The sequence below is a fragment of the Micropterus dolomieu genome, linkage group LG11, assembly GCF_021292245.1.
Source record: "Micropterus dolomieu isolate WLL.071019.BEF.003 ecotype Adirondacks linkage group LG11, ASM2129224v1, whole genome shotgun sequence".
NCBI lineage: Eukaryota > Metazoa > Chordata > Actinopteri > Centrarchiformes > Centrarchidae > Micropterus > Micropterus dolomieu.
In genome coordinates this window covers 1,502,813-1,520,442 of record NC_060160.1, presented here as the reverse complement: position 1 = coordinate 1,520,442, position 17,630 = coordinate 1,502,813, and the positions used below count along the sequence as shown (strand labels likewise).

Genomic DNA, 17,630 nt, shown 5'->3' with positions numbered 1-17,630 from the left:
CCTTAATACATCTCTTTAATCACTGCAGTCACAACTCCCTGTTTTCTACCTTAACCTCTCTGCAATCCTGTGTTGTTCTTCCTCTAGAGAGCAGTATTGAACAGTGTTTGTAATGTGTGTGACGGCACCATTGAACCTTGTTAACCCCACTCAACAGTGTTCTCTCTTTCAGCCATTCAGCATTTTGGCTTGGTGGTTTATATGGACTATTTTAATATGTCTCATTGTTGGTGTTAGGAACCTACGGTTGTTGTCCCCAAAGAGACTGAAGCTGCCACCGGACAAAGCAGTGAACGGCCGATAGAAGATAGACAGGTAACTCAAACATCATCCGTGGCTCCTGTTGAAATTATTAATTTAGTGTCATCAAATTTAATTACAAGACCAAAACCAACATTGAATTGATCCTACCAACAAGTATTGTTCCATACAGCTCCAGTGTTGTCCAAAAACAATTAAAAACAGTTCAGTGAGCCACACCGTTGCGCTCATTACCACAACATGCACTCTGTAGTTTACACACACCTTCCTGCTGTCGTAAATACTCTGGTAGCAAACCAAACCTCATCTCAAAATAGAACCAACAACTGCACTATTTACTCCTATGTGTGTGTGCTAAAAACTAGTGTGCCCAGCTTTTTAAGCATTGGGAGAAGTCTGCCCTCAGGATTTTCTGTCAGAAAGCTTGATTTCGCCGCTCGATTAGGTTTAGGAAAAAAGAAAGGGAGCAACGCCTTCCTGCCAGACAACCCTGAGGGCACACCTCCCCTTATGCACTGTGTTCAGAAATTATTTTGCCTTTTAAAAAAAATAAAAGTAAATATCTTTGACCCATTTTGCTTGGAGCTGAGTGCCACAGATGGCGTAAGAGTCTCGGAACAAACTCATTGTTGGTTTCAGTCTCTTTATGGGATTTGTTGACAATAACAAAAAGATATCACCAGCCTTTAATTAACCTCAATTTCCTTTAATAAAAATGAATTAACATTAGAAACTGCCAGTAAGAGCTGTTGACTTTGTTTTACACAACAGCTGGCTACACAAAATAACAAAATGATGTTAATAACAGCGTGTAATATAATTCCGCATCAGTAACTGTGTGATTCCTTATGTCCTGGTAACCCTGTAGACTGAACGATCAATATATTTAACTGACTGACCTGACTGATCTTCTAACCCTGCTCATGTTTCTTCAGGATGTTGAGGGCCCTACTGACACCACAGAAGCAAGTTCATCTGAAGCGTTATCAGAACCCCCGGGCACAGTCAGAACCCAGTCACTGCCCGAGAGCATGGTAAACACGCCCTCCACCGTCTCCAAAGCCGACGCTGGGTCCCAGCAGAAATGTGTAGTCTCCTAGATCTAGAACTTGTGTGACTAGAACTTCTCACTTCTTCTTGATGTAAGCGATGACCTTCCCGCATCTTTTAGAGCTCTTCTAGAATCAGCTGTCGACTTCATTCTTTTTCCTCTAGAGCCAATCCAGGAACTCCCGTTTATTCTGAAACCAACCCTGCTAGAACCTCTTACCCCCCATTGTGTTCAGACCTGTAATTCCTTCTAGAACCAAGCCTAGAACATCTATCATAGATCTCCCAACTTCTTCTAGATCCAACCTTAGAAGACCAATGCTGTGTCTCAGTTTGGTTTTGTTTGCTTTTTGAGCTCATAAGTGCGTTCACACTGATAATTATGGCAAAATGCAGTGCACTCTTTGCACGTAGATTGTGTACTCACAACGGTCAAACGGTTGAGTGTGGAACCGGACACTTGCCATTTTGGCTACGTAGCGGAAGGGGAGTTTTTGCAATTGCTCCATTGAACATGCCTTGTTCACGAATGTAATTTATACATGTGTTTTATCAAAATTCACGCACTACGGAAGTAAGTACATAGTGTACACGGTGTACTGCAGGAAAGTGAACTGACGGAAGTATCTAAATTGGGACACAGCATGGATTTCAGGATATTATCACCTTGAAAGTCTCCATTCTTCTAGAACAAGCAAATAATTCCCACTTTTCTTAGACACAGGTCTAGAGCTCAAAAGACTACCTACAACCAAACCTTAGAAGTCCTAACTTCTACTAGAACCAAACCAAAGCCCTTGATGTTTTTACCAAAGAATCGTCTTGTCTTGTAGAACCAGGCTTGTCTATAACCAATGCTTATTTTTCTTCAACCAAATCTCGGAACTCCTCGTGTCTTCTAGAACCAAACCTAGAATCTACTAAAATCTGTTCTAGATCCTCCAACTTCTTCTAGATCCAACCGTGGAACTTCCTGTCTTGACTTCAAGGCTTCCTGTAGAATCTTGTAGAACAACACCTAGAGCTCAGAACTCTTATCGTCTTCTAGAACTAAACCTACAACACTTATTTTTCTAGAACCAAGGCTGAAATATTCTAGCACCAAATCCAGCCTGCAGGTTCTTCCAGAAACGTCTCACTGTCAGTCCTCAGTGCATTTACATGGCAGATAATTCCAGCAGTTAAGAGCAGTGGACGTGTTGTTTTAGTGTTTCTTACTGCGTTATGAAAAACAAAAACAGAGGATAGGACTGAGTAATTAAAGCAAATTAAATTTGTGTGCCACAGATGTATTTTTTCCAAGTTCATTTGTGTGTTTATGTGAAGGACTACTGAAGCAATTCTGCTTATTCATTGACGAGTGGTCACCACTGAGATGTGTTAAAAGATGACACAGCACGTTATTTGCAACTATGTGAGAAGAGGTTAGCAGGGGAATGCTTACTGTTTTACCCAAACCTGAAAGCAGACGGATAGTATTTAGCATGTGGGGTGGACGGTTTTTAACAGTCTGTAATAAGCTTTAGCACGGACCTTAATTCTGATGGGGTAAAATGTTTTTATAAAAGGCAGAAACAAAGTGTACCAATAGACATATTTTGTGAACCACGTTTTATAATGTATCCTTTAGGGAATGGTGATTGACAACTTTTGATTATTAACCTTTCATTTACTCTCTGAGCTCATTTGCCAGCAAATATGGAGCACATCTGTTAAAATAAACTCTTGTTTGCTTGCTTATATGCTTCTGCTATCTCTATTTCCATATATGATGATTAATTGTTGTTTACAGAATTGATTGATTAACTGAGTAATTATTACTTCAATTAATTGCTCAGTCACTGCCTGGCAGCAGGAGGGGAGCGTGGAGGAAGATTCCCACTTTGTTATGAATCACCATGTTCACTTTCACTCTCTACGAAACAGCTTTTGTACTTCAGGAAATTACCTTTTTTAAAATGACTGTTGGCCATGAAAATGCACTGGTTTGACATGATTACCGATTAACACACTGCTGTTGGCAGGTAAAAACCACGAAACTCCAAATTTAGTTTTAGTTTAGTATTGTTTACACCCAACTAATCAAAAATGATGTCACTTGCTCTGTAAGATGCTTAAGGCTCATTTATGATTTCAGCAATTCATCAGTTCCAGTCAGATAACAGTAAAACTATTTTTGGAGATATAAGGTTTTCACCTGGAAGCAGCAGTACTGAGATGTCTTACATTACACGGCATGTGCTGTACTTGTACCTTGTTCCACGTTTGTCTTTCCATTCTGTCTACATATCCAAAATAAGAGGACAAATAAACCCACAACAGTGATCTACTCCCCCGTCTCTCTTTCTCTGTGTCAGGAGCTCATGAAGGGACAGAGGGGGCTTGCATGGAGGGTGGAAGACCCAGAGGGGCTGAAGACACACACAGTATATACACAGAGCACACAGGACAAGAACCCAATCACACCTGTCCAGAACACACTCAAAGATTTTAGAGCTGTCAGATCAGAAAGCAGTGAGGTGGACAGCTTGTGGTCTCAAAGCAAAGTTCTGCCAACATCTGAAAAAGTTAGAAGTCTTTTAGAAACAGCAGCAACCATAGCCACTACACCTGCGTATGCACCCTCTAAAGTCAGTGTAGCAGAGGCCTCAGCGCCTCCCACCTGCACATTCAGACTGCAGCTGCCCTGATGAGCAATAAATAAATAAAAAGTCCCATTCACTGCTGGTTCCAGCATGATAACACAAACAAAAGCTCCGTCCCCCTCCTAACCCTCTAACCGTGCAGGAGTGGATGCAGAGTTGGGGCCTGGTTGCACATACATAACTCACTGATGGAGTAAGTTCACAAAACTGCTGTTAAATTAAAAGATAACCATCCATTGATTGATTGATGATAATAACACAACCCTGCAGTTTGATGTGCAGGTTGACTCACTCAACCCTGGTGAATGCTGTATTTCTTTAACTTGCATTTACCTTTTAATGCATTTTTAATACATTTTGCATTTACACTTGTGAACTTCTTTACACTTACCACTTACATTTATACAGCTTTATATTGATCTAACTAAGATGAAATTAATATTTTATAAACTGTAGGTTTTGACCGTTAAACACTATGTTGTGATGTTTATTTATGTTTTGTTGCCCCCTGTAATGGATTTTTCAGAGCATAACTTAGTATTTTAAAGTGAACTAGCAAAAATGTTCCCTCAGTATGTACGGTATAGACTTAAAAGTCTCAAATTATTACCAATTTGAGACAACCTTTGATCGTAAATACTCTCTCCTCACAAAGAGAAAGAGGCTGTATAATCACATTAGACCTGTGTGACATCAAAGTCTGCTGAATGCTTTAGTCAACTGATTCATTCAATGCAGGTTTGTTGACTCTTGGTGTTCACCTCCTGTTAAGGCCGCTTCAAATCCTCAGTAGTTTCTTGGCAACGGTATGCACAGAGCTCAGCCATGAAAGAAAACATTTGATTCATTGTTAGTTTGCACACCATGCAAAATACTTTAAAAAAAGAATCGGGAAGCAGGGGTCGGGGTCTTAAGTACAGGAGAATAAAAGAGCACTAAAACCTAGACCTGAAGTTGTGGTAGAATAAGAGATCAGATGGTTGACAGCTGCAAACTGCACTAACAGTGTGAGGGGGAAGTAGGGAAGTGTCTGTGTTTACTGCTCACTCAGCTCACCCGGCCTCCGTCTCAGCTCCACCCCTGTAGCCTGAGGCCTCTTTCCTTTCTCTGTCAGTCGCTCTCCCTCCTCCTGTGATAAAGAGTCGCTGTCACTGGAGCCCTGCCACCGCTCCAGGAAGTGGTTTCTGCCACAGGTGGGCGGAGCAGAGAGCGAGGGAAAGAGAGAGAGAGAGATAACCAGGCAGGGGAAAGAGACTGGAAGTGTTAGTGTGAGAATTCCAGGTCAGAATTATTTGGATTAGATTATTACTAGAGCTGCAGCCAGTTCAGGTAGTTTCAACTTAAAGACACAGTTTGCTCAGCTCCCCTTCTCTACCTGCGTCCCTGGAGCAGAGAGGTTCAGCCAGGTGTGTTGTGTTTGTGTCCCAGGCCCTGGAGGAGCCTCGGCCGGCCGGGTCCCCGCCTGGGCCCCGCCCCATTGAAGGTGTCCTCCATGTCTGCCTAGAGAGCGTCTGCCAGCTGGAGCTGTGGCTGCAGAACGCCCAGAGGAGCCTGGTAGCTGCCGGTTCATCGACCATGCAGGTCAGCATGGAGCAGCAGCTCCTCACCTGCCAGGTAAGCTCCGCCCACCAGGGGAACAGGCCACTCCCAGGATTTACAGGTCAAAAGACGTCTAGATACCTACAGGGAGTTAAAACGGGGCTAAATGAGGTCAAAAAGTGAGTGCAGGTTTAAACTACACTCTGAAATACAGGCTTAGATTTTAAATGAAGAAATGATGTTGAAATGATGGAAATGTACAGTATGTAGCCTAGATAGAAAACTTTTCCCAAAGAATTTTAACATGCATAGCTGGATGTCTTTCAGCCTTCAAATTACCAAATCGATGCATCCTGGGCTGCTGTGTGATTTTAACCTTGGTTGTTATTCATGAAATTTAAACAAACAAATGTCTGCTATTGATCAAAAGTTTATGATTTGCTACAGTATCAGGAAGCTCTTTCTAGGAAAATCAATCCTCTAGCGCAGTGATTCCTCATGCGTTTGGCTTGTGGTCCCTCAAAATGAAGCAAGGTTTTCTTCAGAACTCGTCTACCGGTTGAGACTTCTTAGTTTTAACTGATTATTTTTGAAGCCTGAATTATATAATTAATAATATATACAGTATATATATAATAATTCGTCATTGGCATTTAGAAACAGGAAAGGGTCTTCCCCAAACTGTTGCCAGAGTTGGAAGAACACAATTGTCTAAAATACCATTGAATGTCCATTTAAAGGAGGAAGGGATGTAGACCAAAAACAGCTTCAGACCAAAAGTACACTAAAGTATGTTTACAACGCTGACCACAATGAATCAGGCTTCATCAACAGAAGATTCAATTAACAGGACAAAACAGAACTGCTCAGTGTTTGATTGACGACTCTGGGACGGGTGATACAAAATGCCAAAGGTCAGTTTCATTTTGAAATGTCCTGAAAGTCAGTCACATACAGTCATGATCTTGTTTTTCCAATCAGCTCTTAGAGTCTGAGATCATAATCCTGCCTTTGTTCGGTCTGTGCGCACCAATCAGCTGAGAGTATCAGCAATCGCAGGTCACTGGACGAGTCGTGAGTTTACACACATCTCAAGTTGCACAATGTCGTTTCAACAGCAAAATATGACTCATGAATCGTTTCCTTATCTCAGCTCTGCACAGATACAAAGTTAAGATAATCACATTCTGAGGATTATTTTGGCCGCTCAAGGGTTCAAATTTCCCTCCCGTGCTGGTTTGTTTCCGGCCCACGTAAGACACGTCTGTGCGTGGAGGAGTCAAAATGCATCAGCAAGGAATGTTAAGCCAGTTAGCGTTCAATACATTTATGTTTCAGGGAGCTTCCTCCAGCAGCTGATTTGACTCACATGTCAGTGATCTGTTTGTTTTCACTATCTCTGTGATGATAACACAGTAACGCCGACTGTGTTGCCACTTACGGCTGTAAACACACATTAGAGTCACATTAATATATTTGCTCAGCAGGAAAAGCATTGAATAATAACCAACATTACCTGGGTTGGAAGATCTCAAACCAAAAATATCTAAACTTCATCATTCTCCAAACGACTTTGCTCTACGGTGGTGAAAATGTAACCAGGCATGTTGAGCTGAATGTGAACAGCTGATGACATAATAAGTGGAAAATTTAATTTTCTCTTTGTTTATTCACTTTCAGTGCGACATTTATAATAGCTTTTGTAAATTTCTGATCAAAATTTGACAATGTCAGTAGTCAAAAATTAGCTCTAGTTGACAATTTTGTGATAGTATTCACCCAACAGCAGCAACATGCCGGCAAGCAATTTAATTCTAATAGCCGTCTGAACACAGCCCTGACGTCTAGATTAAACAAGGCTGAATTTGGGCTTTCAGTGAAAAGTTAACAGACGTGTAACCGCAGCCCTAGAATCAATTAGACTGCTTTTGTATGACTACATATCTACAGACAACAGAATAACTCAAACATAACAGATTCTCATAAATGGCAATCCATCCATAAATATGAAGGTTTTATTTAGAGAAAGGATTACAACGTTAAGATAATACAACATGATGAAAATATTAAGGAATTATTGATAAAATATTATTATATATTATTATAAATACAAAACTTATGGTACTAAAAACATAAATAATGAGGCTACATCCAAATCTAGATCTTTATCCAAGCTGCTACTTGATGCAGCAAGAGCATCAGCTTGGTCTCTCAGTTTGTTAGTAAGAATATAAGTAAACATTATAATTGACTGTGCTCAACGTTATTCCTTAAGACATGTTCCCTTTCGGTCGGTGCAACACATTAGTATTTTTCTATCTCTAGATATTCCTCTTACAGCATTCCTGGACATCAGCTGTCCTCACTGACACGCTGTGTCTTGCTGTATCATCACTTCCTTGTTCTCAGGCCAGATCATTTTCAGATGAGTCTCAGTGAGCAGAGTTCATTAACTGTCCCCCTCTGGGACATTATTACCTCTGCAGTTGGCTGTAAGTCTGCTTGTAAATGGCAGCCTGTGCATTCAAACCAGGGCTGCTGGACAAAGTGACAGAACGGTCGTCTCGCTAAATATTAACCTAATGCAGTCTAGTCTTTTTTCTCACTCTTGTCTGTAAACGTCTTGATGTTCTGTATGCTTGTGATGCTTTAGTTCAATACAACGTTAAATATCCCCAGTTCTCTCTTTGTTTCCTGTCAGGAAGCTGCAAACATCAACCCAGACAACAAATGACCTGTAGAGTCCATAGTTTAATAAACGCCAAATGCCAGCTGCTGGTATTTGCATTAAAGGGCGCAGTGTGTCTGCAGAGGTGGTGGCCAGTCTGGCAAAGACCAGGATGTTAAAAATCAACTAATCAATTGTTGTAGTTTTAAACTCTGCCAGGTCTCCCTGACTACCGAACAACACGTGAAAACAGGCTGGAGAACGCAGCACCAGTTACAGCACGGCTACTAATAAACTTGTTTATATTATCAATTTACACTGGATGTTTTCACACACTGTGTTGGTGAGTTAATATGTTGTTGTCCTGTGAGAAACTCGTATCTCCAAAACGTTCATGATCTATGAAAAACATTCCTGTTTTGAGTTCTGTGGCAGCACAAACTCTGAAACTCCGGTGGGTTTCAGATTGGATATCATCTTAATCTAAACAAACTAAGGCCGCAGTCCTTACTGCAGCGGCCTTAGTTCGAATCAGATCCGCTGCTCATTTGCTCCATGTTGTCGTGGAAATATGTGTATTGCTGGTGAGGGATTAAGCAACTAATTGAGGATCAACCAACTGTTGTCTTGGAAGAAATTATTAATAAAAGAGAATAAACAGAGAAGCACTAAAACACATAAACAGCTGGTAAAGGGATGCATCATCATTTACACAGTCTAGGTTTCTATGTTTGGGGGAACAGAGATCCTCTCTCGGCCTTGAATGCACATTCCAGGAGAGGAGAGGAACAACAAGAGAGGGAAAACACCAAAACAATCTCAGAGCTCTGACCTAAACCCTAGAAAATGTGGACAGACTAACATAAGGAGTATAGGAGAGGAAAGGTTAAGGATAAAAACACAATACATATATATCTATAAGACATCACGAGAAGAGTAATAATAATATTAAAAGATCATACATATAAGATTAAATGTAAGAGGACACAATTTTCTGCCATAACGCAATTAATTTCATACATTTCATTAAATAAGTTAATAAATCAGTGTGTGTTAAAAAAAAAAATAATGCAAAATATAATATAAAATATATAAATACAAGTAAAAATAAATATTAAAAATAAAAAAAGCAGTAAGCGTATTAAAATAATATATTAAAAATAATTAATAAATAAATAAAACAGTAGATGTGTATGTGTACTAATAGACAAAAAATAAAATAAATAAACATACAAATCTGTATCAAATGTGAAATAAAAAAACAAATAAAGGAACAATCATTAAAATAACAAACAATGAAAATAATAATAATTTCAATTATTATTTATTAATCTAGTCTGAGTTTCAACTGGTTGCCCTCAGTTCGTGGCATGAGGAGATATATTTTGCTGCAATGATTTCTGTCTCTCCCTCGCCTACATTTCCTGTCTTTCTTCAACTGTATTAACAGAAATGAATGCAGACATTGATTTGGGAGACTTTCCTCTATCCAGAAAGAAACAACTAAATCATTAATTTAATTAACTTATTAACTTACTGCTTTTTGTAAGTTCATTTTCAGTAGAAAAGTCTGCAGAAACACACTTACAGATTTATCAGTCGTTTTATGTTGCTGTTGCTTCCATCCATCAAATCAGAGGGAGACGGATGTTTGTGTCAGTTTGTTGAATGTTAACATTCATTAAAATAAAATAAAAATTGGACTGAACCCTGCTGTTTTGTGGGTTTTCTAAGTCTAATACAGCACATGCATGTCAACAACATCCAGATTTTATGAGCATATCTCATGTCCAATGTAAAATTTTAACTTAGAAAGTTACTCTAACTTTCAGATAAACATAGTGAGATAAAAATATAAGTAAAATGGAAATACTCACGGGGTCAGTATCACTATAAAGTACCTTTGGTGTCCTCCTCAGAATTACTCAGTCATCATGAACATATTATAAAATAATTGATTTCAGAGGTTTTATTATAAATGACCAGACATTTACACACACATCAGATTAGTCTCTAGAAATGTTTCCCTCGCTTTATATCACTTTCTTTGATTGAGTGCAAGTGGTTTTTGTATGTCCCACGTGCTGCTCTGCTAATTTCAATGAGTATAATAAGCGGTTTAGTTATGCAAAATTAATAATGGTCCTCAGCAGGTTCGTTCATAAAACAAGTCATTTAGATAATTTGTCTTTAATTATTATTATAATATTAAACATTTTGTACGTGTCCCTGAAATTGCTGTCCACCCTGTCACTGTGGGGTAACTGCCTCTTTAAGAAACAGGCCGATGGATTTAGTGACATCATCACCAGCAATTTGTCTGTGTTAAATTAGAGGTTTAAATAATAATAATAATAATCTTTATTTGTAGAGCACTTTTCAAAAACTAGAAAGTTTCCAAAATTCATTCTTTATAATGCTTAAAGGTTTCCTGTTGGTTAACAAATGATGTGTTGTCTTCTAGTTCAGCCATTAAAGCCTTTGTCCACCCTGTCATTTCCCCGTTTTTATAATAATAAACAAATTATTTTATTTTATGAACAAATGAAGACCAAATACTATTGTTTGACAGTTTGACCAGATATGTTTGTTGAAAAGAAAGTGCAAAAATCACAGATGACGGGGTGGGCACATTTTGCTTTTTGTTCATACTTTGTAGGCTTACAATTAATTTATAAAAAGAGCTGGAGCTTGACCAACATGCATTTCTAACAAACTAAAAGGTCTACTTAATAAAATGTATATAAAGTTAAATGGAAAATCTCAAAGGCACTTTATAGTGATAATGAGTACCTGATTATAGTACTTAAAACTTTTGTACTTAAGTAGATATACTTAATACTATCCTATAGATTTACTATTATTTTTCATCTCTGCTCACTCTGGTTTACAAGTAAAATGTAAAATGTGGATATCTGACGGTTGGGGATGTGTGTGGTGTAATAGTTTTCAGTCAACACAGTCGTGCCCTCACAGGCTTCATTATTATGTCCACATTCAAAGTTTTTGGCAGGTATTTTCCTCCCAGGATTCACTCCCTGCCGACCCTGAGAGTGTAACTCGAGCCTCCGTTAAAGTTTCAGGATTAAACACACCCCACAGTCACACGTCACATTTGAATGAAGCTTTGTGGGCAAACAAACAGCAACTGATGAGATCTTGTCGTCTGTTCAAATGTACTAAAGAGCCTCGTTCACAGAGATGCCTTATTCATGACCCGGGCCTAACTTAAACAGCTGACCTCATAATCCAAAGCTATTCTATGTCTTTTGTTTCTGATACAATAGAAGGCAGGAAATGTGGTGAAATACACTGTAAAATTGTAATAGAGAAGTCAAAAAAACTAAAGCACAAGCAACACACAGAAGGGGGTGACACTACTTAGCTTCAGTGGAAATAAGAGGAGTTGAAGGGTAAGTTGGATGAATTTGCAGAGTTATACCCTTTTTACACCACGATGAGAGAGTGTGTGCTGGTAAACCCTGTAAAAATAGGAGACTCCTTTCACAATGTCAGTAGACGAGTTTGCCTTTTCTGTTTTTGTCTAATACTCAATGTCACGACCACGCTGGAAAACAGGGTTGATAAAGAGTAGAAAGCAGCATGAAGGCCAGAGACTGCGTCACGGTGGTCACAGTATGGAGCCCGCAGACTGTAAAAAAATGAAGACGTAGCTGCAGTGTCTCTGGTTAAGAGCACCATGGTTAGCAGGTGACAGGTGTGTTTAAAGTGTTTGTGTGCTCTGAAAGACTTTACAGTTTGGATATGAAGTCTTACTGTTAGCCTAGCATGCTAAAACTATTGATGAGACACGCCAGAAGAGGGGAGTGAAAATTAGCGGTGTTGGGGTTTTTATTTGTCCAGTGTGAAAGAGGCTGTAGCTAAAGTGTGAGCAGAAGGTGTGAGTCAGTGGAAATCCAAGCACTGAAGGGAGCTGAAACAATAAAGTGGAGTTGAAGTGCCAGTTGGGGCACTGAATATAATGTAAGTGTTATTGATTGTAATGCTGATTGATGTGCCGGCTGAGGCTTGCACACCAAGTAATTTTAATAAATGAAACATGCAAACATAACAAACATATAACATCAAACATGTAGAGATAATGAAGCCGCTTTCTGCCATGCATGTGCATCCTGCTCAGCACAGAGTGGATGTTATTTTACTGTGTGTGTTCATGTATAGGAGATGTTCCTGGAGATCGAGCAGAACGTTGCGAGCCTGGCGGCGCTTGGCCAGGCCGCTGACCAGCAGCAGCAGCAGCAGCAGGATGAACTGGGAGCTGTGGGATCCCAGCACGAAACAGCTGAGCTGCTCTCCTCCAAACTGGAGCTCCTGAAGGCCAACCTGGTCTGCTTCCAGCAGCTGCTACAGGACAGACAGGGAGAGGAGAGAACGATAACACAGGTGCGTATTCATAGATTTCTGCTCACTAAATGCTATAATTAATTTGTTGGGTTTTTTTATTTGGGAAAAACTAACATAAGAAATCATCTTTCCCACCAAACAGAAATCCTTCCATCTCATTCCTTTAGCTAGTTGCTCTCTTAGTTTATTTTTATTCAGTTTCAGTTTAAAGACACATTGAGGCGGGTGTTTCTGCTGCTGACAGCAGAACATGTGGAAAAGTCGCTCCCTGATTATTATTAACAAGTTTGCAAATAAGCCATTGCAGGCTTGTGGCTAGTGTCATATCTGCAGGCACTAAGCACAGTTTTTTGAGGAAAGAAAAGTCTTTTAAAGCAAAGTGCAAAATGAGCCTTTCAAGTCTGAGTGCTGAACTTTTTTACAGAGCTGAGACCAAGGCCTGTAGCTCTCTTTATTCTGTTTTATTGTTCTGGCTTTAATCAGAATGTCTTTGCTTTTAAGTTTCATGTCAAGTCAGGTCTAGAGGTCATTTATGTGACTTAAGAGTTAATTGCAATTCCACAGCTCCTGAAGGAAAAATACAATAAGGGAGTCAGCATTTACTTCAATCTACCAAAGATACTAACATATGTTAGTGGTGGTATTGGGGTGGTAATGGTGCAATGGATAGGACGCATGCCTTTGGTGTGAGAGACCCGGGTTCAATCCCCCACTGTGACCCATCCACCCTGTGTCCCAGAGCAAGACACTTAACCCCTCGAGGTGTGTGACCTCTGACATATATAGCAATTGTGAGTCGCTTTGGATAAAAGCATCAGCTAAATGAATACTCTACTTTATACACTGATGATGATGAGAACCACTGCAATTAAGCTGTCGACCATAATTTTAAATATGACGATAAACCTTTTTGTTTTCCCTCCCCGTGTTTCTTCTTCAAGAAGTCGGTACCTCAGCCAGAGCACTACCTGGAGTCTAAGTTGAAGTGCAGCAGCAGCAGCAGCAGCAACGTTCAGGAAATCTTCTCCTCACCGAGAAACAAACTGCTCAGACAGAGCAGCCTGCAACAGCAGAAGGTACTGGACCCAGTAGTGTTTATAACAGCCGATAAATTACAACTGAAAAAAGAAACTGAAAGACGGGTCCTTCATCATGTTATGAGTGTTGTCGTTGCATACTTTGTCCACCAGAGGGATGCAATCAGCTGACATGATCAACTATGCTTTTGTTCAAATTCCTATTTATAACGATAAAAACTGTTTCTTTTCAAACTGCATCATGCCAAGTTCTCTACACACAACACATGTTAGGGATAATCTTTGTTTATGTTTTGTGTTTGTAAAAAGAAGTAAAGAGAGAATATCTGCCGATACGTCGAAAAATCCTCAAATATCAAAATTGGTATCCGTGTTATAAACCCCGGATGGGTCGGGCTCTGCTGTACATTGAACTGTTGTTGGTTGCTGTGCAGGAGCTGGAGCAGGAGCTGACTGAACAGAGAGGACTGACTCAGGCCATCTCCAGGCAGGGCAGCAGAGCTCGACTCCACAGCCAGGAAGCAGAGGACCACAGCCAGCTGTCACCATGGTAACACGCTGTCTCATCTGGTGTTTTATTACATATATTTTATATTTAAATGTATTACAGAGTGCGCGGCACATATTTTGTGTTTTATTTATTTTTTATTTGTCTCTTCTTTCCAGTTTTACTTCCCCAAAAAGACAATACTTTTTTTTCTACAAGTCGTTTTGACCTCTTATGAAGTCCGTAAAAAACACATTTAATAATCTTGTTAAAGAGTGTCAGTATCTTTCACACAACAGGATAGAATAAAACACAAAATATAAGTAAATATAAGATAAAAATGTATTGACATGGAAGACACCGTGTTTTAATTATTTATCTTCTAACTTCATAAATTGTTTAAATTGATTTATCCAGTCAATGCAATTAGATTTTAGATTCATGGACCAGTTCTTAGAGAGAAATAGACATAAGATTTAAACAGATACTTCCAGCCTACCATGAATCAGAGGCCACTGGGAAAAAAGAAAGAGAAGAGAAAGGAAGATGAAGTGTTAATTTTCAGCTTCTTCTCTCCCTGCAGGTCGCCTCCTGTTGAGGCTGATGTGGAGGAGCACTCTGCTCAGAAGAAGTGGGATCGCCTTCACAGTCGGCTGCTGGCTCTGGAGGAGAGCTGGCTGCTTCCTCCTCCTGAAGTAAGGCCTTCAAAGTGAGAGTTGGAGTGCTTGATTATCACTTTTCAAATACAAAAAAAAAAAAGAAATGGAAAATGGGGGGGTTCTCGCCACGCTTGATTATCACCTTCTTTGAGCAGAAGGCACTTCGATGCCTCGTTGGTGTTACGGGGACTCCTGCGGGGTTTGATAAGAGTCGTGTGCGTCTCTCTCTCTGAAGGTGTCAGACTCATCTAGGAGGCGTAGTGATGGAACAGTGGGACGCATGATTGACACGCAAACCCTAAAAGAGCTCCAAACCCACATCACCCACCTGAGGGAGCTGGGACACACAGCGACAGAGCTTCTCAATCAGGTGCGGACTCATTGTCGTGGCGGTTTATCCGAGGATATGTATGTTTTGTGGCCTCTGAACAGTTGCTGGTTTCATATCCTGCCGGTCAGGAGCCCTTAAGGGGCCAGGAGATGAATGTGAGGGGCTACAGGTGATTTAGCAGTAAATGAGTGAACGAATGAGAAAAGAAACTAGAATCAGCATCAGATACCACTCTGACAACAAGAGAGGAGAAGAGTTGTGCCACTGGTATTAAGTTAAACACACCACATTTCTTCTTCACTTGTTTGAAATCCGATTCAAATGAAAGTGAGCTGGAAATGAAATGAATGAATGAGTGCTCGGATGGAATCCCTGGCATGTTGTTTCTTTCATCGCTCGCCGCAGGAAACACATTTTAACATCCCACTTTACAAAAAGAAGAGCAGGAAACAATGAACATGAAAGACAGCCGATGAGATAGTGACGCTCGACTGATGAAGAGGTGTCGCGCTTCCTCAAGCGACACAGCAGATGTCAGCCTCCTCCTCTTCTTCCTGATTCATGTTGTTTTGTGCTGATCTGACAAAAGTGTCAACATTTCCATCTGACTCCAATAATTCCATAGTATAAATTTTGTCCCTGAAATGTTACTGTTTATTAATAGTTACTTACCTCTCCGACCCCAGGCCCCCGCTGTGGACGGCTCCCATCAGACGCTGGACGAGGGTTTGTTTCATGTGCTGTATGGAGCGTCCCTGTGCCTGTCCGCCATCAACAACCTGCTGCACTCTCCTGCTGGGACGCCACATGAAGAAGACGCACAGCAGAGGCTGCTGCAGCTGCAGGTGAGACCCACCACAAACAAACACTCAGCAGGTTCACTCATCCGGGCTTTTAAATAAAGGTCGAAACACAGATAATACATTCAAATTCATTAAATTAAAATACAAATCAAAATGTTTCTTTGTTGTTGACTGAAATATCAACAAGTACTTGATGCGTTGGCACATTTGGTACAGACAGGATGAATTGAAAGAACTTGATTGATTTATCTGATCTTTAACGTTTCATCTAAAACCTTCATCTGGTCAAAATTAGAATTTGTGTGATACTAAATTCTTGCAAACCTCAAAAAAATCAGCCTCAGCCGGCGAAGTCAGTGAACTCTTTTAAATCCCTTCTTAAAACAAACTTTTCTTCTTTCTTTTGATGTGTTTTATTGTCCTTGCTCTTGTGAAAGTATTTTGTAACATTGTTTTTAAAAGTGCTCTATAAATATTATATCATGTTATATATTATACTTTATGTTTAAGGCTAATTAGAAAATGTTGACATGCTATCATGCTACACCACGCTGGTTAACATGCAAGTTATCATTTAGCTCAGTACAGCCTCACAGAGGCTGTAGAGTTTAAATTTCTGACATTTTATAAACTAAACAATTAATCAATTAACTGGGAAAAAAAGCTGAACCAAAGGAGAAACGCTCTTTGCAAAAGATCTCCTGAAAGACATGTGAAGGACCAAAACTATCCCTGCACTCCATCAGCCTACTTGTTATGATGCAAAGTAACTAGCACCTCCTTGGATTCCCTTTCAGAGTCTGTCGGAACAGCTGACTACCCTTGGCAGTGAACTGGCGTCGCAGGGGTCAAAGGTCAGCCGTGTCCTGGGGTCAGAGTGTGGTCAGCAGGGTGTAGACTCTCTGTGTAGACTCCTTCCCGTGGTCCAGGCTGCACTGAACAGCAGAGAGAAGCAGCTCAGAGACCTGCAGGAGGAGACTGCAGAGCAACAGGTCAGATATCAGCTCTTATTAACAGGAACACAGTGATCTGCCCTGGAATATTTATATACTTAATCTGATTTTTTATCTCAACTGTATTAGTGTTTATGATCTGTGGGAGTTGTCCTGCAGTTTTTTTTTATTGTTGCATCATCACTTACACAGTAACTCACATATTTATAACAAGTGTTATTTCTTCAATGAAGCCTTAAAATGGAAAAAAAAGTCTTCCTGTTTACCTCACAATAAAACCCTTGTTGTTTACTGCAGAACCGGTGTTGTCTGTTTAAGCAACAGACACAACTAAACGAGTTGCATGCAGCCTTCACTTCTAACCAGGCGACTGTTCACCAAATAATTAATGAATTCAATGGAACCCTGGACCTTAACAAGCAACTACAGGTACTGTTTCCAAAGAGATGTTTAACTTCAACAAGCTACTGAGGATCTGAGTGAACTGCTGCTGATCGATTAGAGCCCTAGATGGGTTTTAGGTTTCAGCCTATGTTATTAATACTTAATACAAAGGTGACACAAATACTCACAGAAGTCTGCAGTATTTCACCAAACTTAACAAAAAGTCTACAAAACTCAAACCTATTACCTAAAAGGTCAAATGTGGTCTATCAAGTGACTTTTTACTTTAAGTCTAGAGATTGCATTTGCTAGAGTGCTTCTTGCCTTGAGTAAGAAAATGTTTGATGAATATAAGCTGTCAAAACTAAAATACTACTGTTATTATTATTATGTACTCCATCTACCATTGCTTATTATCTTTGTGTCATTCACCTAACTGACCAGTATA

General features: G+C 39.9%; 1 protein-coding gene across 1 annotated transcript in view; it reads left to right on the top strand.

Moving 5' to 3' along the window:
- syne2b (spectrin repeat containing, nuclear envelope 2b) overlaps positions 1-17,630 on the top strand; it is a 160,869-nt gene that overhangs the window by 90,259 nt on the left and 52,980 nt on the right. The window contains exons 80-92 of the mRNA XM_046063265.1: positions 238-315; positions 1,197-1,352; positions 3,669-3,844; positions 5,071-5,224; positions 5,385-5,570; positions 12,346-12,567; positions 13,470-13,604; positions 14,000-14,115; positions 14,636-14,747; positions 14,947-15,081; positions 15,729-15,887; positions 16,643-16,837; positions 17,096-17,227. Coding sequence (XP_045919221.1) covers positions 238-315; positions 1,197-1,352; positions 3,669-3,844; positions 5,071-5,224; positions 5,385-5,570; positions 12,346-12,567; positions 13,470-13,604; positions 14,000-14,115; positions 14,636-14,747; positions 14,947-15,081; positions 15,729-15,887; positions 16,643-16,837; positions 17,096-17,227 — 1,956 coding nt within the window. The remainder of the gene's footprint in view (positions 1-237; positions 316-1,196; positions 1,353-3,668; positions 3,845-5,070; positions 5,225-5,384; positions 5,571-12,345; positions 12,568-13,469; positions 13,605-13,999; positions 14,116-14,635; positions 14,748-14,946; positions 15,082-15,728; positions 15,888-16,642; positions 16,838-17,095; positions 17,228-17,630) is intronic.